Here is a 22,033-nt window from a genome sequence, read left to right as displayed (position 1 = left end):
AACATATCTTTCATCTCAAAATGGCCACTCTGTTAAATGCACATTAGATACTTCAGCATGTTTCAATAACAGACCACAGCTGCATTGTTGTGTTCAAACTCTGGCATTTTTACAGGGTTTTTGGACCGTGGAGTACAGCTGAGATGGACCTGCCTCATCTTCCCGGCTTTTGTTTCTGACAGGGAAAAAAATTAATTAGTGTTTCCTGAAAATGACAAAATAAAACATCAACCCTCCTGTTACCTTCAAATTCTTGTAACCCCCTGTTACCTTCATTTTTTTTATCAGTTGTTGTTTATCAGAAATTTTAACATCCAAAAAATTATTCTTAAAAAAAAAAATGTTACCCAAGTTTATGTGCTGGTTATTTTATGTCTCTTTTTGAATACTAAATAGTCCTTTAAATAACACCTAACCCCAATGAAACACCAAAATGTGTACAGGACACTGAAAACATATCATGATATTAATTTTATGTTTTCCCAGTTGTCCCCAATAAAATCAGAAAAGTCACTAAATATGAAGAAAAAAAAAGTTAATCATATGTTTAGAGTTGTTAAAAAGTGAATAGGGTAAAAGTGACCCCAAGATAAATAGAGAGAAAAGTAAAGTCACATACTGATTAAAAAGAGGTTCCAGTAATTAAAACAGGCGTGTAAAATGTGTATATTTGTCATCTCCTACAAGGACAATGTAAAGAGCTGCTCACCCAGGGTTGGTTTTATCTGGTTTAAAGTTGACAGCAGCATATTGCACTTTCTCCTCTTCCTCTCTCTGGGGCTGAGGTATATTAACGTTGGAGTAGAGACAATCCTCATTGTTCTTCGAGAAGTGGACGGAGGTGTAGTGAAGCTCATCCTGCTGCTCTGTCTGTTGTGTCTGTGCTGCAGCTGACGTGGTATCATACATGGGGTTTAACTGGTGGATAGATGACACACACGTTTTACTGTCCTTATTATTGTATAGACAGTGGATTTACAAAGATAAATACATTTGAACAATGACATTTTGTTTACTGAAGATCCTGAAAATGAAATATTTTTAGTGACTGATCATATAGAGAAGGTATTGAAAATGACTGAATAGGCATTTTATAAGTATAATTGCTATTATAATTGCATACTGCCTTTCACAGTGTCACAGATGTGCTTTGTACAAGTTAAACAGTGTTAGGAAGTTGTACCTTGTGTGGTCATTATGTGGCTCACTCTCCCCCTGAGCTTTACCCTATAATGATTTTGTGCCATAGTTTCATGTGGCAATTAATTTGGCATGACAGGAAAAAGAAAATTGAATTGCATAAACTTTAAATATGTTGCTGATCCCCTTATCAAAATCCTCTGACAATAAATGTAATTTAAGACTAACTTAAAGGGGTAACATAATTTCTCATATGCGCTTGTTTTAAGATTAAGGTATTAAGAGATCACATCACACTTTTATTCTCTTGGACAGAAAATGCTGTGATTAATCTTTTTCGAAAGTGTTTATTTTAAAAAAACAATAAATACGATTTTTATTGCACCATAGCGATTAATTAACTAATTAACTGTCCTGAATATATCTGCAGCGGACTGACTGACTGTCTGATCAGTTGTTCCAGAGACCTGTGTGGGACGAGATCTATCTCTTAATGTTGCAACTTCTACTAGTCGCCAGCAGAGGTCAACAAAGACAGAAAAGATAAAAGATAACTTTTTAACCGATGGAATTGTCTCTATTCTTCATTTTGACTTTTGACCTCCCATCTTTATCTGATAGAGGAAGGTAGAGGAAAGATAGACAGCTGTCAAGTTGTGCAGAGTGACCGATGAGCATGAGGAGCCAGACTGAGTGAGGAAAAGTTTTTGTTTGTTTGTTTGTTTGTTTTCTTCTATTTTTTGGCATTGAAATTGTTTAGCTCCTCTTCCTCTTCCTCACCTGTAGCCTGTTGTCTGGCGTTTGTCCAGGTTCGGATGGTTGTGTGAAGGCCTTTTTTCTTCTGGTTAGCAGAAAGAATGAACAGACAGATGCACAAATGAACTGAATCACAGAAAAAATGACTGATTTTTAAGATGCTTCAGTGAACATTACAGTGAAACAGAACTGCTCACCTAATCCTCAGGAAGTTCAGATAGAGCAAGGCAGAGAGGAGTATGACAGCCAGCAGAGCAGCGGGGATTACAAGAGCAACTGCTGATCTCCATGCAGCTGGAAAATGAAATGAAATGAAAATACTGATGATTTCTTGAGGAAATACAGATTGTGGGTTTGTGACTAACTGACAAAAGGACAAAAACATATTCAGCAAATATGTGCTATATTCATGCTATAATAGTAAATAAGATTCTCAATTTTTTCTCTTAAGCTGAGTCAAATTTCTCACCACAAAGGACTTTTAGAGATAAGTCAGAGTCTGATGGCCCTCTTGAGACAGGAACAGCATGTTCCACTTGTGTAATGTTCTGGCTTTATTGGGTATGTGAACACAAACATATTTTGTTCAGTGATTATCTTTGTTGTAAGAGCGCTACACGACCACAGCACTTTGGCATTAAGGTGGACATCTCCACTGACAGCGACTAAAAAGTGTTGGCATGCTTGTTGGTGGAAGCTGAAGTTGAAGTTGAAGTTTCTTTTTTTGCCAATTCTTATTTTCACCTGTGTCAAGTTTCTTTTTTGGAAGAGAATACAGGTTAAATCACAATACTGGACGATCATACTGGTCTGCTGAAATCTCTTGAGCTGCAAAGGAACATTTACACTACATGTAACTGAATAACAAATTTTACATAAAAGGGATGGTTAAACCACTTTAAAACTGATTTTTTTATTGGGGTATTTAGTATTATTCTTGAGCACTATCTTCATCATCCACCAAGATTTGACAACTTCTGAAAGCCAGTAACTGCAATAAAACAGAGGGCTGGACCATCTGACAGCTCCTGCCCCCCAGTGCCAAGCATCATCTGGTGCCATCTGGTTTCATGTTAACTCAGAATCACCGTGTGCTGTTCTTCGGCATTGTGGCAGATAAGACACAGACATGGCCGGTGCCTTTTCTCTCTAAAACTCACCTTTCGAGCCTCCCACTGAGTGCATCGCTCCTAACACTTAACCTTAAACAATAAGCCAAAATGATGACTCAGAACGTAAAAAAGTAAAAACGTAAAAAACTGCAGGTGCAGTTGAACGGTTATGCGAGTGCCAGAGTAATAAAAACTGATGTCATTCTCTGATTTGATCTTGTGTGTGAAAGTAACTTGTTAATCATTTGCCAGCAAAATTGTTTTTTTGAATCAGGAGAAAACAAACTGCAGGCATCTCTTTGCATAAGAAGGACGAAAGACTCTTAGTTTTGTGATGATTTCTGTACGCAATGATGACAATAAAAACAATTTTAAAAAGTGCATGTATTTGTTTACCATCCCTTTAAATAAGGTAATGCGTATTACAACACAGACAACATCCAGTTCGGGACAGAGGATGTATGTGTGAAGTTGAATGAGCACAGCTAACCTGCCAAAACATTCAACTGTACGGTGGAGTTATGATATCCTCTTCTATTTTGGACTTCACAGTAATATTCTCCACTGTGTTCAGATGTGATGTCAGTGATAGTGAAGGTCTGTCCCAATGCTTCTGGGGAGGCTTCATTCTTCTTGTACCAGGTATAAGTAGCTGCTGGGTTAGCATCACTGCTGCAGGTCAGAGTCACTGAACTGCCCTCCACTATTTCACCAGAGGGACTCACGGACACTGAGGGAACCCTCGGAGCATCTGTAAAATAAGGGGAAGGCGAGGATGTGTCATTGCAATGGCACATCCTGGATTTACAGAAGCAGGCTGGTAATAGCTACTGTGGGAAATTAAACAAGGTAGAGCTGAGAAAAAAATACACACTAAGTAAAACTTAAAAATTGATAAAATGTTGACATTTTCAAACTCACATTTGACATCAGTAGAGGTGGAGTCAGATGTCTTCTCCCCCAGCTCATTCTGCGCTGTGCAGTAAAACTCTCCAGAGTCAGAGGACTGGATGGAAACAAAGTTCAGCTGTGGTCCTGTCCTGAAAGGTTCCTGGTCTGGATTTCCATTCTTCTTGTACCAGGTATAAGTAGCTGCTGGATTAGCATCACTGCTGCAGGTCAGAGTCACTGAACTGCCCTCCACTATTTCACCAGAGGGACTCACCGACACTGAGGGAACCTTCGGAGCATCTGGAGGACATCATGTTATCATATAGGCTTTTAACTGTAAAAGTAATAGTTCACAGTTGTTTGATGTCAGCAGCCTAAAGGTTACAGAGGCAGAATAACCATGTGTAAGAGGCAAAAATGTCAATGGACAAACTGTGTATGTGTGCATATGTGTGTGTTTGGGTGGGTGAGTGGGTGTGTGCCTCTGTGTGTATGTGTTTGGATCAGGCATTAAGAGCACATACTATTTTACACTATCTCCACTCTGTGGAGGAAACTCACAAACTGAAGGAGAGCGGAAACCCTCGTGTCCTTTCACAGCACAGGAATATCTGTCATCAGGATTAAAGTTGCCTCTATAAGAAGAGGAAGCTCCTTCCTCAATTTTCTCTCCGTTCTTGTACCAGACGTAGGAAGGATGATCAGCTGATCGACAAATGCCGCGACACTTCAGCTCCACCTGGCTGCCTGTTACTTTGGTCACCTCCACCTGGAGATCTGCATATGCACATTAAATCATTATCAAAGTATTCAGCAGTATTCATATGTTGATATGCCATGAGTTTGTTTAAAGTTAGCATGTTGTTGTTGTTGTATGTATCAGTTTGTGTTCAGCAGTACCTGTGACAGTCAGAGTTGTACCAGGTAAACTGCTCCTCCATTCAAAGTTCTTCGATGTTTTGAATTTGAAGCGATACTCGGCTGAATCGCTCTCTCTCAGCTCAGTGATTCTCAGAGTGGAGCGTCCACTCTCTTCAAACAGCTGGACACGACCTGCAAACTCGGCGTCCCCACTGAGGTCCTCAGGTTGTGAGGAATCCCACCATCGATCACTTTGTTTGAGACTGAACCAGAATTTTGATCTAACATCATTTTCATAACTGTTGTATGAACAAGAAATGTCCACTGATGAGCCCTTCACAGCACAGATGCTTCTGTCAGCGTAGGTCACTCTGTTGCAGGTTGGATAGTAGATACCTGAAAGGTGAGACAGGGTGCGGTGTTTCATTGCTACAGGGGTCATCAAGAACTTACACTGAAGCCGCCGAAGCTGAGCTCTACCTCCTCCTCCTCTACCTTTGATATGACCCTTTAATTTTTTTTTTTTTTTTTTTTTTTTTTACTTTCCCAATAATAGTTATCTAATAAGAGGTGCTGACACTTTCAAGTTTGTTTATTGAGCTGTGGAAGAAGGGAAATGCAGGTAAACACAGGGTACCCACCTCTTGAAATCTTAACTGCACCTCCCCTGAAGCATTTAGTTATATGGGTAAGTAGGGAGAAAATCAAGCCTGGTTCCCAGGCTCACAGTCAGTTTTGCAAACTCACTCTTTTTTGGCCAGGCATTAAAAAAACACATAACAACCAACAAAGACAACCGCAATGAAAAATACTTTTTTATGTATGTCTGTCCCATACCCGTGGAGTAGCTGACAAGAACTAGGGTTTTTTCCAGCCAATAAATTAACGTTACAGCCATGAAATGTATGTTGTTGATTCATGAAATAAAGCAGGAATTAAATTTTCATCTATAGCTCATTTACATCACTGAACTAGCCAGCTGGAGGTATCCATTTAGGCTCTGACCTTGTCACTCCCTGCAGTATAAACCATGAAATTTAATATGATAAGAGTGCAGGGAGTGACAATATCAAATCTGTTGGGAGACCTCCAGTCAGAGACTACAGGAGATTTAACCACTGGGGTCACCCATATTAAATACATGCCGTGATGACACAGTACTTTGCCTAAATATTCCACTATGATGCTAAGTTACTGGATACACTGTGCAGTGTACTCACAAACTGAAGAAGAGTGGAAATCCTCACGTCCCCTTACGGCACAAGAACAGCTGTCCCCACGTTTATAGTAGATTCCAATGGAAGAAGAAGGTCCTTCCTCAATTTTCTGTCCATTCTTGTACCAGACATAGGAAGGATGATTAGCTAGAGGGCAGCTGCTGAGACACTTCAGATCTGCCCAGAAAGTAATCTTGGATGGGGTCACCTCTATCCAGAGATCTGGGTTTATGAACATGGAACGGAAATTTCAATGTTTACTAAATGACTGAGTGCACACTGAAGACTGAATGAACAAGTCATCTGATGAAAATGTTACCTGTCACAGTTAAAGAGACTCCAGGTGAAGCGGTCATTCTCCGGTTCAGGTTTGGTATGAACCTGAACTTGTACACAGCTGAGTCACTTTCTCTCAGGTCACTGATTCTCAGTCTGCTATAATATTGATCATTACCCTGATACTCCACACGACCTTCATACTCTGAGTCTGATCTCAGATCCACAGGTTCTTTATCCTCCTCCTTAGTAAACCATAGTGCTTGCTGAACTCTGGTAACACCTTCTTTTCCGCTGTTTGGGTATGTGTAGTTGCACTGCATTTCCACTGTTGATCCTTTTAAGGCACAGATCTTTGTAGGAGTGCAAGTTGCTGCCCAGCCATCCTGTCCCTGCACCACTGTAACACAGAGCACATCAGAAACCATAATCAGATTCATAAAAAATATAACAAGTTACACCCTGATCCATAAACAGGCTAATTCAGTATGTAAAGCATGCTGCATTTCCCAAAACTACTTTGGAGACAACGTGCTTAGTTGCAAACTTAGCTGAGCTTAATACCAAGATGCTTTGGGAAAAGGGAACCTTCAAACTTCTCAGAATAACAAGTATAATAAGAGCTAATCTGCTGCAGCTGCTGCAAGTTCCACATTTTGCAGCTATCTAAGCAGATCTCATATCAGTTGTCTGTCAAACGTGATCATTCTGAACACACAGAAATATTTGTTGCTGCTGGGTGCCGATGCTCTGCCCACTGCCCACTTTACTGATGATGATTTAGACTCAGATAAGTCTCTCTGTCTCTTAAGGGTGTCAGCTAAATTCCCGTGTGTCCACACTTCTATTCTATGATGCAAAAACAACTAACACACAGTCTGCATTGTGGTTTGTTCACACTCTGTTTAACCCCTTTCTGTTCACACTGTGGTGATGAGCTGCTGAGTGGACTGTGACAAGAAACTGAAGCTTCATGGTAAAAATGGAGGTGTGAGAAACTGTTCTGCACATCTGAACAACTCAGTGGCCCAATAGTGTTGATCATAAATGGACATGACACACTGATATGAGATCATAAAATGAGCTTAAACCATTCAGTGTGGATACACAACTTTAAACTTTAAAACAGAATGACAAAGCCAAAATGAAACAGAATGCACGTAATTTCTCAGTTATCAAATGTATTTTATATTTTATTTTTTATTATTTTTTTTTTTCCTTGGACATAAAACCTGCAGTAATGCTGAGCAAAAATACAAACGCTCATTTTGTAATGTCACAGCTTTCACCAGTATAGTTAAGCATGGTGTATTAGGGCACTGTCGTTGATATGAGCGCTAGCAAACTGTCTACAGTTGAAAAAGAAATGTACGATACCTCGCAGAGACAGAAGGAAGACAACAAATCCACTTGCTGCTGCTGTGAAACTCATGGCTGGGCCAATGGTCTCATGCCAACCCGGTCTGGAGTGGTAATTTGCTGTGTGACCATTAAATATGACCAGGCTTCCTTCCTCATAACAGTTGAAACAGAGAATGCTGGGAAATGAAGTGTAATGGTGAAGATGACTGCCCAGTTTGTTGTCTGTATAGAAAATAATGAGAGTTTTTGCCAGAGAAACTCAGAAAGCCACACATTTCAACCACAGGAGTGACACCTCATATCTCCACAAACCAGCACAGCTCTGTCATTCTGAAAAGACTTTAAAAAAAAAAAAAAAAATTATTAAGACACACAAAGAAGATCGTTTCTTTGAGCCACCATTTTGCACCGTCATTCAACAATCGCACAGGAAGAACTCCATCACCGAAGAGGAAGAGAGGGCGGTTTCTCCACCAACACTGGCCTCAGTACAACAGAGTGCATTGCTAAGACTGAACAGTATTTGCAATGGCATGCATCGCCATATTTTTAGAACGGTGTAAAAAGAAGTGTAATGAGAAGTGGTTCTTTAGAGTCTCAACAACAGCAACAAATGACAGTAAAAAAAAATCATTCCAAACAGCTTAGCTAACTTAAGTATTTTGAAAGTAAGTAGCAATTTAAAGTAAGGCAAACTATTTGTTCTGACCTCTGTTTGAGTGCATGCATAGTAGTTAGAGGATTTTGCATAAAGCAGCGCCCCCTCCTGGGCATTCAGTGGCAGTAATTAGAATGCAGGAAATTTCATGCAGTGTTGTCAAAACCCGGTGGAGGGCACTGTGTGGCTGTTTCTCTCACTGCTGTCGTCTTCAGTATTGTAGCCTTGGACACTAATTGTCTGTAAGGATTTTTATTATTTTATGATTAAATTGGATGCCACGCATACATTTGTCTGTTGCAAATTAAGTCTCGAGATGAGTCAGCTGTTAGTTAGCGTAGCTATAAGCCAACAATAAGAGCTGCTTTGCTCCAGCATTTTTTTTCTTATGTGGTTATGCTTGTGTAGCAAGTGACACTCATACTTTGATTAGTGTTTGTCTTCTGTACTTTATTGCAGTTTTACAGTTAAATTGTGGACCTTCGTTAAACACTGAAGAAATGTTACGCCTTATGTTTATTGGAGGACTTCAAGTTAGAAGCTAATTGTCTAGCACTTGTGACGACCCTCTCAACCTGACTGTTGTTTTTACCTTGCAGGTGGGCGGGGACAGAGTGAGCTGCAGGGTGGAACCTCTCATTAGCAGACTTGACACACCTGGGCCCTGTTTGTCAAGACAGTATCCCTGCGTTCCAAATCGCATACTTATACTTTTTACTTTTAGTATGTACTGCAGCTGCCCTTACAAAATATGTAGTTTAGTATGAAATATGCATGCATATGCATACTATTGGGACACACTACATACATCATCCCTGAAGTCCGCCCCTCTCGCTCACTTCCGCCGCGGTTTGTAGCGGGAAATTTGAATGTTGTTGTCAAAATGCTGGTGCTGTTTCATACTGCGCTGTCGTCTGTCATATTTCTGATCTTCTGTCTTCCTGTCGCTTCTGCTGTCACTGAGCGTGTTTTGTGCGATATGTGTGTTTTGTTGTCCATATGTGGGTGTGGCTTGTACACGCAACTCAGTCAGGGCGACGTAACGTCCGCTGCGCAAAGGATTGTGGGTCAGAATGGCCAGAGAAGCATGCTGAAATCCATACTGCGAAATCTGACTGGATGTAGTAGAACATCCTGGTACTCTTGGCATACTGCATCTGACATACTATGTATTGGGACATACTAAATCTTTTTTTCTCCTACTAAATAGTATGGTAGTATGAGTATTGGAACACAGGGAGTATAAAAACCCTCTGGAGCTCAGTCTCTCTCTCCTTCCTGCCTGAGACAGCTGTTTGGTTTGGTTTGGTTTGGTTTGGTATGCTATTGGTTTCTGTAGTTGCACCATGCATGCAACGCTGCATTACCATGCCTTTCCACTCATCCCTGTCATTTGCTGTCCTGCTTTCACCTGCAGCCCACATTTTAGTATCAGTGCAGAGGACAGTGAGGGCAGTGACAGTCTGCTCAAATCACCGGAGAATGAGAGAGACTCTGCAAGAGAAAAAAGGAACCCCTGTTTTACCTCCTCTTGACTGATATGAGCCTTCGCCCTATGAGCGCTGGGATAGGCTCCCCCACAACACGTACACACTAAAAACTGCTGGGTTAAAAAAAATAACCCAACTTTAACCCAACCCCTGGGTCAAAAAGGGTCCAACTACTTGCTCTGTTATTTTGACTCAAGAAACTGGGTTATGCATTTTGACCCATAATCTGGGTTAAATAAATAACCCAATTTTTCTTTTAACATGACCCAGGATTGTAGTCAATATAACCCAACTTATAGATCATATTCATTTAGCCCACCCAACCCAAAAGTTGAGTGGGCTAAAACTTTCACACAGTATTCTTACTAATTAAGCACTTGAACATTTATATGATTTTACTGCACATTTCCACAGTGTTATAGACGCAAACACACAACGCTATTCAATTCTGAATATGCAATCACACGCAAGTGCGGTATCAGCAGCTAATTCAATTGTATGCTCAGAGGTGGAGCCAAGCCCTGACTACAACCCAAGCCCGAAGACACACATCACTACCGGTTTTACACTGTTAAATTATCAAGTGCCATTATTAAAGTGCATAGTTAAGTTGTTTAAAGTGCATTTTCTACCCACCATGTTGTACAATATTTACAAAGCAAAGCTATCAGTCACTAGTAATAAAGTGCTCTTCGTTACACAAACTGTTTGTAAAGTATTCAATCAATCAATCAATAAGCAATCAATCAATCAAACCCAAGTCTCTAACCCAACAATGGGTTACTCTCAGAAAAAGTAACCCAGAAATATTACCCAACTCAAAAAACCCACAAATTGGGTCAAAATAAAATCCTTCTAACCTAAGAAATGGTTATGGCTCTGAAAAAATGACCCAGAAATGTAACCCAACACAAGTAACGCAGGAATTGGGTTAAAGAAATAACCCAAGTGTTTTTAGAGTGTAGTCTTTGACATACATGACCCTCAGAGGAATTTGAAAACACACCACATACATGCACTGCTGGGTTAAAAACAACTCAATTTGGGTTATTTTGGTAACCCAGTGCTGGGTCAAAAAGGGACCGACCCAGCACTGGGTTGTTTTAACACAGCACAGCTGGGTTATTGGTCTGACCCAGCATATTGGGTTATGTTTTCTACCCAAAAAATGGGTAGAAATGACTATATTGATGGGTTAAACTTGCCAAAAAGTGGGTTGAAAAATACAACCCAAATTCTGGGTTATCGGTATTATTTAGGTTAAAATGACTTGTTTTCACATTCACACACACAGTCATACCTAGGACCAACTTAGCTTCTCCAATTCACCTGACCTGCATGTCTTTGGACGGTGGAAGGAAACCGGAGTGCCCGGCGGAAACCCACGCAGACACAGGGAGAACATGCAAACTCCACACAGAAAGGACCTTGGGTGGGAATCGAACCCAGGACCTTCTCACTGTGAGGCCACAGTGCTAACCACTACACCACCCTCATTTCTCCTCAAGCCTCATACCAAACTTTCTTTTGGCAAACAATTGTACATTGCAAATTTAAAAAAAAAAAAAAAAAAAAAAAGTTTTCAGTAACGTTCATGGACTAATTATTTTTCCACTTTTTCCATTGAGCCAGAGGTAGCTGAAATCTTCGGAGCCTGTTTAGCTCACATAATAAACACTTTAACCATCAAACCTAGTAGTCTAGCCTAGGGGGCTGTGCATCCACAGCATAGACAGACAAAATGTTTGTTTGTTTGGTAGATTTTTTTTTTTTTTTTTTAGCTCACTTTGACAGTAAAATAAATTAGTTGTAGTTTCACTATTTTACCGTTTTCAGATACATCCCGGACCCAGAGCAATGCTGCTGCGTGCTGCTTGGTCAAGTCGTGTCGTCCTCTGCTCAAAAAAGGCTCGCTGGCTGCAAGCATCTCCAACCCATTGCGTTGGGTCACCATTTTTAACCCAAAGTTGAGTCAAAGTCACCCAACCCATGATCCAGCTGCCTGAACCCAGCATTTGGGTTACTGAAACAACCCAGCAGTTTTTAGAGTGTGAACTGACACATTGTTGGCCAATTGAACCAGTTGTGGATTCGAACCCTGGACCCTTATATCCCTCGACTGACTGACTGGGGAACTGGGGAGACTTCCTACACACCTTCTACAATTTGAGGCGATGACATCATGTGTCACACATCTTTTTTCTATGTAAGCTTAAAACGTTTACAACAGTCAAAATATTGTTGATAAACCTTAAAACAAACAAACAAACAAAAAAAAAAACATTCACACAGCATTCTGCTGAGTCCACATCTATTGTGAAGAACACTTTGCTGACACTGGGTCAAACATTATGTGGAACAGAAAATGTTGTGTATACGGCACAAACTACACTAAGACACTGAACATCACAGGAAAGTCGCCGTTGGACCGAGCTGAACTCAAGCCACAAGATAACCAGGATTTCTCCGGCTTAATCAGAAGGAAAACAATGAAAGCACTCAAGCTGTTAAAATGATTGTGTGAGTCAAAGTGTGACATGGAATTTGCAGTCTGGATAATAAAATAACAACAACAACAACAACAACAATAATAATAATAAAAATAATGACAACTTTATTAGATTGATCTTTGCTTCATGTTACAAAGTGGAAAGAAGCTTATTTTTCAGAGCCAACTTGTGTTTTTAAAATATATGAGCAAAAGAGAAAGATATGAAATACATTTTTTTTATTATTTCAATGTGGCCACTTGTTTAATTAAACATGAAATAATAAAATGTATAAATAACAAACAAAAGAGCTGTGTTGTGTTCAGATTTTGGGGTTTTTATGATTCTGGTTTTGAGAAAATGAGTTAAAGTATGTAATATAGTCCATGGATGAAATTTTGATTTCAGAGGTGGGAGGGACACAACTGGCTTGAGTACGGAGGTGGGGGGCGGGGTGGCGCTTGAACTGCTTGAGGACCAAAACTGCCATTTGAACAAATTATGTCCGTGATACAGTCTGACTATAAAATGATATTTATAATAAAAATAACAATAACTTTATTATGATAACTTTATATTGTTACTAAATGCATAAAACAGGCAAATACAGCCGTCAAAAATTGGATCCAGCTTACATGGTTTTTAATCATGTAGACCAGGGGTGTCAAACTGGTGCCATGGAGGGCTGAGAGGCTGCAGGTTTTCATTCCAACCGAAAACTCCACCAGGTGATTTCACAGATTAGTTCCTTCCTGCTTGGAGGTGGGGTGATCGGTGAAATCACCTGGTGGAGTTTTCGGTTGGAATGAAAACCTGCAGCCGGTCGGCCTTCCATGGCACCAGTTTGACACCCCTGATGTAGACAATCTGTCTGTGCTGCTTCACTCAGCTGTAATGTGAAGGCCAGCTCACTTAGAGCCTGATTTGTCTTTTAAAGTTGAGAGCAGCATATTGGACTTCCTGTTCTTCCTGTCTCCGGGGACGAGGCGTCTTGATGTTGGAGTAGAGAGGATCCTCCTGCTTCTTAGAGAAGACGATGGTGGAGTAAAGAAGCTCATCCTGCTGCTCTGTTGGTTGTCTCTGTGCTGCAGCTGATATGTTGTCATACACAGTATTTAGCTGCTGGATAAATCATACAAAGAGATTACATCATATTGATTTTGTACTTGTACTGATTTTGTAATTGATTGATTTTTACTGTCAAACTTAGTTTTCTTTTTGAAAAAGAAATAATTTCAATCACAACATATGTACAAAAAGCATGGGAACTGAGGGACAAAATGGTGCTGTTAAAATGAAAGGGATAGTTGCTCCGTATTGCCTTTCACAGTGACTAATCACAGGTATGCTTTATCCAGGTTAAGCAGAATGATGAGTTATAGGTTTGTAAAACACTGTGTCATATAATCTCATGTGGGATGGGCCATTAATTTGACATTTCAGACAAACACAATTTAATGATTTATTAAATTTTATTGAGATGTTGCTGACCCTAAATAGAATTTAAGACTTAGGGCTCTAGTTTCCCGGCACAGCGCAGGGTGGCGCAGTGAGGCAAACCCCGCGCAGAGCTAGTTTCAACCGGCGAAACGGGAGAGGCGGACAGTGTCCAAGTTTCGCAGACGGACTTGCACCGAGATGAGAGTGGCGGCGCAGCGGGGGGAGGTGTCAACAGATTCAACTTGCCGCAGTGACAGTTTCGTGCCAAAAGGCTTCGCCGAGGTGCGCCAAAAGCTCGCCATCTGAAACCACATCTACTTTCCGCGCAAGGCTGAGCGGAGCCAGCGCAGTGGAAGTTTGGCTGGCTGGCGCACATCACCAAAACCTCACAATCAGCATAAACAGTGCCAATCTCCTTTGATCTGACATCAGCTGTGACGGGACAGTTGATATGGAGATATATGTATGTGCTGATTGTGATCGTAGCATTGAATAGTGTTTTTTTCGGTATTTATAACATTGTTCATGTGTCTGACATTCCGGAAGCCTGCCTGTGAGGTTTTGGTGCTCGCCGGTCTCCGCTCCACGCCTGTCTCCTGAGCTCCGCTCCGCCTGCGGCATTAGACCTCCATGTCAGCTGTGTAAACTTTCATTACGCCTTCGCGCAGCGCATTTTAAAGGCGAGTACAGGGGCTCATTTGATTGGTTAAATGTGAATCGGCTGTGTCAAACCCACTCCACGCCTTCTCTCCTCCCTTGCGCCGGTAGGAGGGACGGCGGAGTACTTGCGCCACCGAGCATGGCATGCCAAACTTGGAAAATCCGCCTGGCCACACCCAGTTGGCGAAGCGCATCTGCGCTACGCCCCCGCCTCGCCAGGTCTGCGAAACTAGAGCCCTTAAACTTAAAGAGGTGACCAGACAGAGACCAGAAGTGCTAGACTCTAAAGATTGGATTTTTAAGAGATCAGATCACTTTTATACACTTTAGATCACTATATTTCAAAAGGCCAGTGAGTACAATTTGCTCTGCCCAGTAGCACACAATGACCAGAGTATATCTTCAGGGTTTTGATACAGTTGTTGATCAGTACCAGAATGTGCCAGATACTTGTGTGGGAGGAGTTCAGCTCTATTGATTTTAATTTTGGTGTGGTTTCTATTGATCACTGATAGAGGTCGGTCAGTGTCAAAGATTATTTGATGCTGCTGTACAAAACAATAACGTTGTGCAGATGGAATTGTTTGTATTATTCAGTTTGATGGTTGACCTGCCACAATTTATCTACTTGAAAACGCTAGTGGACAGAAAGACAGGTTTTCGTTTGGGTGGGATGACAGGGAGTGACTAAGGAGGAGAGTCAGACTGCGTGTGACGAAAATATTTTATTTTGCACATGATTTCCTATTCCTCACCTGCAGCCTGTTGTCTGGTGTTTGTCCAGGTACAGACGGTTGTGTGGAGGCCTTTTTTCTTCTGGTTAGCAGAAAGAATGAACAGACAGATGCACAAATTAACTGAATCATAGAACAAATGACTGAATTTAAGATGATTCAGTGAACATTAACAGTGAAACAGAACTGCTCACCTGATCCTCAAGACAGTCAGAAGGAATAAGGCAGAGAGGAGTATGACAGCCAGCAGAACAGCAGGGATTACCATAGTAGCTGTTGATTTCCATGCAGCTGGAGAATGGTGATGAAATGGAAAAGCCAACAGTAAATTGTGGTTACAGGGGGTTGGGGTTACAGAATGTTTGGCCTTGCTACTGATTGGTTAACCAAAAGCATAAGATATTCTTTTTAAGGTTGAAACCTGACCGAATACCTCCCCTACTACCTTTTGAGGAATTTGGGGAATAAAATATGTCTCAACTATATTTTTGAAATCTCGCCACATTGCTCTGAATAAAATAAACCTCACATTCAAAAAGAATTAAGCCATGGATGACATCCAGTGCAGGACAGATGAGCATGACTTACCTGCCGCAACATTCAACTGTACTGTGGATTGATGACGTCCTCTTTTGTTCTGGACTTCACAGTAATATTCTCCACTGTGTTCAGATGTGATGTCAGTGAAGGTGAAGGTCTGTCCCAATGCTTTTGGGGAGGCTTCATTGTTCTTGTACCAGGTATAATTAGCTACTGGGTTAGCATCACTGCTGCAGGTCAGATTCACTGAACTGCCTTCCACTATTTCACCAGAGGGACTCATCAACACTGAGGGAACCTTGGGAGCATCTGTGGGACATGATGCATAGACACAACATATCAATGTTTAACTGTCAGATATTTGTATGAGGGAATACTGTGAGTACTGCTATGTATTGTCTTATTTCACCAATGAATGCATTGTGAGGCCTTCTGTTACTTCTGAAGAGAACTTGAGCTTTTTAGGTTTTAGACAACAACACCAAAGTGTTGTGGGGCAGCTCAAATCACTGAACAAAATATTTATATGCACTTTTTTCACCACTACATCTACAGAATCAGCTAACCTCTTCCTGACAAATGTATGTACATTTCACATTTCACTTACATGTTTTTGTCTGGTATCAAATTAACAAAAACCGGTGGTAAGAGCCTGGAGTATCTTTCCAATATCATTTTTAATTTACTTTGGGGCCACAAAACCCAGACTCGTGGTTAGGAACTAAATGGAAAGCTCTCTCAATTATATATGTCACTATCATTGCAGGGATTTTTCGATTATTGTAAATTTAATTTAGCTTGTAATAAAATCAGTTCACAATAATATTTCTCATCAAATGATTTAAATGGTACATGGTCATTATTCAGTGTGTGGGATAATGTACAGGGAGCCAGGAAATGACAGAAAACATCAGTGGACACCATCAGGTTTTGGTGTCTCAGAACCTCTTTCTAGAGTTTTCATTTCCCTCTGACATTTAACAATCATATAGTACAGGAAAAATGCCATTGTTGAAGAGGCACAGAAATCAATTTCTTCACCAAAACCAGCATCAGTGGTAGAGAAAGCAATATAGAATCAAGCCATATTACATTTGGAGCAATAGTGCATGGCTCTCCTTAATTGACAACCAGAAAAATTATCACTCTGCTATTGCTATTGCTATTGCTGCTGTCATCCCCATATACAAGTATCACTGACATCGAAATAGATGAAGTTCAGGGACAGTTTCTGGCAATAGTTGAAAGGCATTCTGGGAAATGTAGAAAATGAAAAAAGTGGAAAAAGAAGAAAAAGAAAAGTAGAAAAAAGTAGACAAAGCAGGTTGAGCTAAAGTGTGCATAACAAAAAGATATTGCAACACTCCTCATAAAGAACTCCCAGAATGCCCTGAAACATTACTGACTGCTGATACAGTATATGACAGTACTTCCAAAAGGTGGATTTTTTTTCTTTGAAAAATGACATTGATTTTTCAGATTAAGCTTATCAGGCAGGAATAAGTAAAACATACTTTTTCTAATATTTTCTGCTTACATTGGACATCAATGAAGTGAGATGAAGAGTTTATCTGTCCATGCTGATTCTCAGACTGACAGTGGTATGTCCCTGTGTCCTCAGAGCTGATGGAGGTGAAGTTATAACTTCTCTCTGGTCCTTGAAGCAGAGTTTGGTTCTCCTTGTACCAGGTGTATTCGTCCACTGGAGGGTTAGCATCACTGCTGCAGGTCAGAGTCACTAAACTGCCCTCCATTATTTCACCAGAGGGACTCGCCAACACTGAGGAGCTCTTTGGGGGATCTGAAGGGCAATCCATATAGACATGTGTTAGAACATGCCGTAGTATGTGTGTGTGTGTGTGTTTGTCTCTTTTCCCTTCCCTTTGTTTGGGGGGAGGCAAAAGTTATCAATAAGTAACACTCCCCTGTCCCTCAACATCTACTCACATTTGACATCAACAGAGGTGGAGTCAGATGTCTTCTCCCCCAGCTCATTCTTTACTGTGCAGTAAAACTCTCCAGAGTCAGAGGACTGGATGGAAACAAAGTGCAGCTGTGGTCCTATCCTGAAAGCTTCCTGGTCTGGATTTCCATTGCTCTTGTACCAGGTATAATTAGCTGCTGGGTTAGCATCACTGCTGCAGTTCAGAGTCACTGAACTTCCCTCCACTATTTCACCAGAGGGCCTCACCAACACTGAGGGAACCTTCGGAGCATCTGTGGGACATGACATTGACAATAGTGATGCACGATATTCAGTTTTTGACAATGTCCAATATATCAATATTTTCCAACTCTTTTGGCTGATTGCAGATGCCGATATCAATATATGCACATATTTTTACTGTACATATTTTTTTTTTCCCACCTAATTGCACAGAACATCATATCTATCCTATAGTGGCATTAACACATTATTATTCATACTTATTGGCATAATTATTATGGCCCACTGGCAGATGCAGACATTAAATACAATGGTTTTCAAAATGTACACATTCACAGGGTAAAATAAGAAACCTACTTCAACTTAGGTTATGTAAAACATGCCATATTTATTTTTATATAACATTCCCTTTCACACATAACTGTAAAATTTGATTCCTTCTTAAAAAGGCTTGAACAATGCTGTCCCTGTCAACAGCTACAACCAGGGCAGATTTAACTAATTTCACATATCACGTCATATCAGGCTGATGTAAATATTTAATTTTAAAGCCAATGTCGGCCAATACTAATGACATGCCAACATTACTGTGCATCTCTAATTAACTTTAAGATGGATGGGCATTTGTTGTGAGACATTAAAATACATGCTGCCATGGTACCATGTGTAGTAAACTCACACACTGCTGGAGAGCGGTAATCCTCATGTCCTTTTACAGCACAGGAATAGCTGTCTTCTGGGTAAATGTTGAGTGTGTATGAAGAAGAAGTTCCTTCTTTAACGTTCTGTCCATTCTTGTACCAGATGTAGGAGGGACGAGCAACTGGACTACAAATGCTGTGACAATTCAGCTCTGCCCTGACTGAGTTTAGTTTGGTCACATGCACCTGCAGATCTGGAAACGTGAACATGCAGAAGAAATGTCACTAAAGGCATTCATTCACGTGCGCACACACACACACATACAAAGAGAGAGAAAAGGCATCATCTGATGAAAATGTTACCTGTGACAGTTAAAGAGACTCCAGGAATACCATTAAATTTTCCTCCCTTTATGTTTGTTATGCACCTGATCATGTACACAGTCGAGTCAGTCTTCCTCAGGTTTTTGATTCTCAGTCTGCTGTACTTGTGTTCATTATGAAACTCCACACGACTTGCATACTCCGAGATGAACTTCAGATCCACGCCTCTCCTCTTGCCAGAAAACCAAAATAAACTTCTAACTGTGACCACTTGGCCACGTACTTTGTTTGGGTATGTGTAGTTGCAGTCTATGTCCACTGTTGATCCTTTTAAGGCACAGATCTTAGTAGAAGTGTAAGTCGCTCCATAGTGACCCTGTACCACTGTAACACAAAGCACATCAGAAACCACAATCAAATTCATAAAAAAAAAAAGAAAAATTAGAGGACAGACTTTCCTCTGCAGTGGAGCTGCTTCGATACAGTATGTAAACTACGGGCTGTATTTTCCAAAACCACTTTCGTACTGGCATCATCTCAGCTCCACTGTAAGTCAGTGACACAAAGAGGATCTTAGCACCGCTTTCATTTTGTGAAAGGGGAACCTTGACAAACATTAAACTGCTAAGAATAACAAATGCTAATCTGCTGCAGCTGTTGCACAAGTTCCTCATCGTCCTTAAACACAACTCAGTGCTTATATTAAATTACTGATAGCCCTTGACCATCTTTCCATGGATGGCTGGTGAGGCTGGATATTTATATTTATATTTATTTATATTTATTTATATTTATTGGGCAAGTCTCTCAGGTTAAGGGTAACCTCCCACGCCCTACACACACACACACACACACACACACACACATGCCCAACCCCCACCAAAGTAAGAGGGAAAGGAGAGAGAAGTCAGTTCTGGGTCAAGTTAGGACAAACACAGTCCGAGGACAGTTTACAGAAAGAGTGCATGCTGAGTTATGCATATTATGAATTTACAATGCAAAGGAAGATTATCACTTCTACAGTTTATCATTGTGTGCAGACAGAGAGAGTCATACAGCATGGAGGTGTAGTGAAACAACAGGGATGCATTGGATCAGCGAGGCAGTTTTATAGGGTAAAATGGCATAAGGATTTGTGAAATAAAAAAAAAAAAAAAAACAGATCATCAGATTTGTTTCCTTTGGTTGCACTGTGGTTATGTAGGTGTCAAGTAAACCACAACAGGAAGTTGTTGCCTATTACTGGTCATTGTAGTGTGATAAACTATTCAACCACACTGTCTTACACATGAGAGCATGGGAACATGAGAAAATGGGAACATTATATAATAATCTTGTATCATTTGGTATGCATACACAATGATAATAGAAAAATATATTGGAGAGAAAGGTTTAAAAAAAAATAAAAAATTCCAATAAGGCAGTAATAGAGACTCACAATATAATTTAAAGGAGAAAACATTAATAAACTCAGATCTTAAACCTGAAATGAGATGTATGGTGAATAAACAGTCTTTTTTCTTCTTCTTCTTTGAAAGAGCTTACACAAATACAGCTTATTTCACCACTGCACTCACTGTAAGATGTACTTGATAAGAGCACCATCGTCATGTCAGAAATGGAAATGGAAATGTACGATACCTGGCATAAAAAGAAGAAAAACAACAATTCCACTTCCTGCTGCTGCTGCTGCTGTAAAACTCATATCTGGTCCTTTCCTCTCTCTCTGTTGGTGCTCCAGATTCTTTAAAGCACATTAGCAGCCAGATAACATACAGAGCACGAAAAATCTATCAGTCTTGTCAACCAGCATCTCAAATGGTTGTTGAATCTCTAAGTATAGCCTTCCGTTATGTCAAAAGAAGTCTGTCGTATGCTGGACAAGGATGTGGTGTGGAAAGGGAAGTTGTTTTGCGGCAATTCTGCAATGGACAAACAGCTGCTGATTGTTACACCAGACTCACCAGACTCCCTTCCTCTTTACACCTGAAACATGCAAAACAAAGAGAGTGAGTTGGTGACTCATTTTAATAGTGAGGTTGATTGTTTCAACTTTAAATTACAGAATACGAAGGTTGGTATATAGGACACAGCCAGCCACATCGAGGCACATCAATATCACACAGGAGTGACACCTCATGTCTCCACCAGCCAACACAGCTCTGCTCTTCAGAAAAGAGTTTTCAAGGGAGAAAAACAATGTACATTTTTGATACAGCAGTGCAGTCAAATATTGAGTACCAAATATTGAGTGATAGAGAGATTGTATTGCTTGCTGCCATATTTACTCTGGGGAAAATATATGCAAAAAAATATTAAAATGTTGCAAATAATGTCACAACAATGGGATTCAGTGGTTTAAAAATGTACCACAAAAAATGTACCACAAAAAAATTTTACACAGTCTGCAGATATGTATTGATGAGTGATAAACAAAGCTGCAAAGCATTTTGTCATCAAAAATGATTGGTCACCTGTTAGGCAACACCAGCAGTATGTCAGATTGTGTAACATTGCACACCTCTGACACAGAGACATAATTTTCTAAACTTTTCATAAAAAAAACATCCCATTTCTATGGATCACAAAAAACATTTTTTCCGCTCCACTCCACTTCAGTTTGACAGCGAATATCAATGCTGCTGATTCTACTCCCATTACTTGTACTGTTGCCAGTGCCCCTGGTGCTTGAGCTACTTCTGCTACTACTGCTGTTACTCCTCTTATTCCTACATCTGTCACAACTACTGACTAAAGCCACTGAGCATCTACTGCCTCTAGTGGTACGACTACTAGAATAAATACAACTGCTGCTGCAACTGCAACTACTGCAACAAAAGTTTTACTAGACCGACACTAGACTTTCTCACCTGCAGCCTGCAGTCCGGTCTTCTTCCAGGTTCCCTTAGTTTGTTTGAAGGCATTTTTTCTTCTAGTTAGGAGAACCAATAAGATGAATGTGAGCAAAATACTTGCTTTTCCCACTTTGCTTACTCAACCTACCTACTAACAACAGTCGTTACAACTCAACGGAGCACTACCGAGTTAAACAGGTTAAATACCTTAGATCCACACCAGTTAGTTAGACTACCAGTCTCATCTAATGAACATCATGAACTGATGAAGCCATTCAGATAAGGGGCGAAACATCTTCTAGACATATAACTAGGTCCAGTTGACCTGATTCAGTTTCCTTGAGATGAGCTGGAAGTTTCAAATGTTTTTAACATTTCAGTTTTGTCCTTTTTGTATACAGTCGCATTTAATCATTTAGA

General features: G+C 40.4%; 1 protein-coding gene across 1 annotated transcript; it reads right to left on the bottom strand.

Moving 5' to 3' along the window:
• Nucleotides 1-705: 705 nt before the first annotated feature.
• LOC115358136 (B-cell receptor CD22-like) lies at nt 706-20,425 on the bottom strand. Its single transcript, XM_030049985.1, has 8 exons — nt 20,400-20,425; nt 18,798-19,142; nt 18,473-18,688; nt 17,574-17,843; nt 17,164-17,427; nt 3,930-4,199; nt 3,499-3,759; nt 706-890 (listed from the first exon to the last, which is right to left on the bottom strand). The coding sequence occupies exons 1-8, from the start codon at nt 20,404-20,406 to the stop codon at nt 706-708; spliced, it is 1,818 nt and encodes a 605-aa protein (XP_029905845.1). The 5' UTR covers nt 20,407-20,425.
• Nucleotides 20,426-22,033: the final 1,608 nt, after the last annotated feature.

This window comes from Myripristis murdjan, chromosome 1, assembly GCF_902150065.1.
Source record: "Myripristis murdjan chromosome 1, fMyrMur1.1, whole genome shotgun sequence".
Taxonomy (NCBI): domain Eukaryota; kingdom Metazoa; phylum Chordata; class Actinopteri; order Holocentriformes; family Holocentridae; genus Myripristis; species Myripristis murdjan.
Note: the sequence above shows the minus strand (reverse complement) of the source record. Positions and strands in the feature narration are given on the sequence as shown.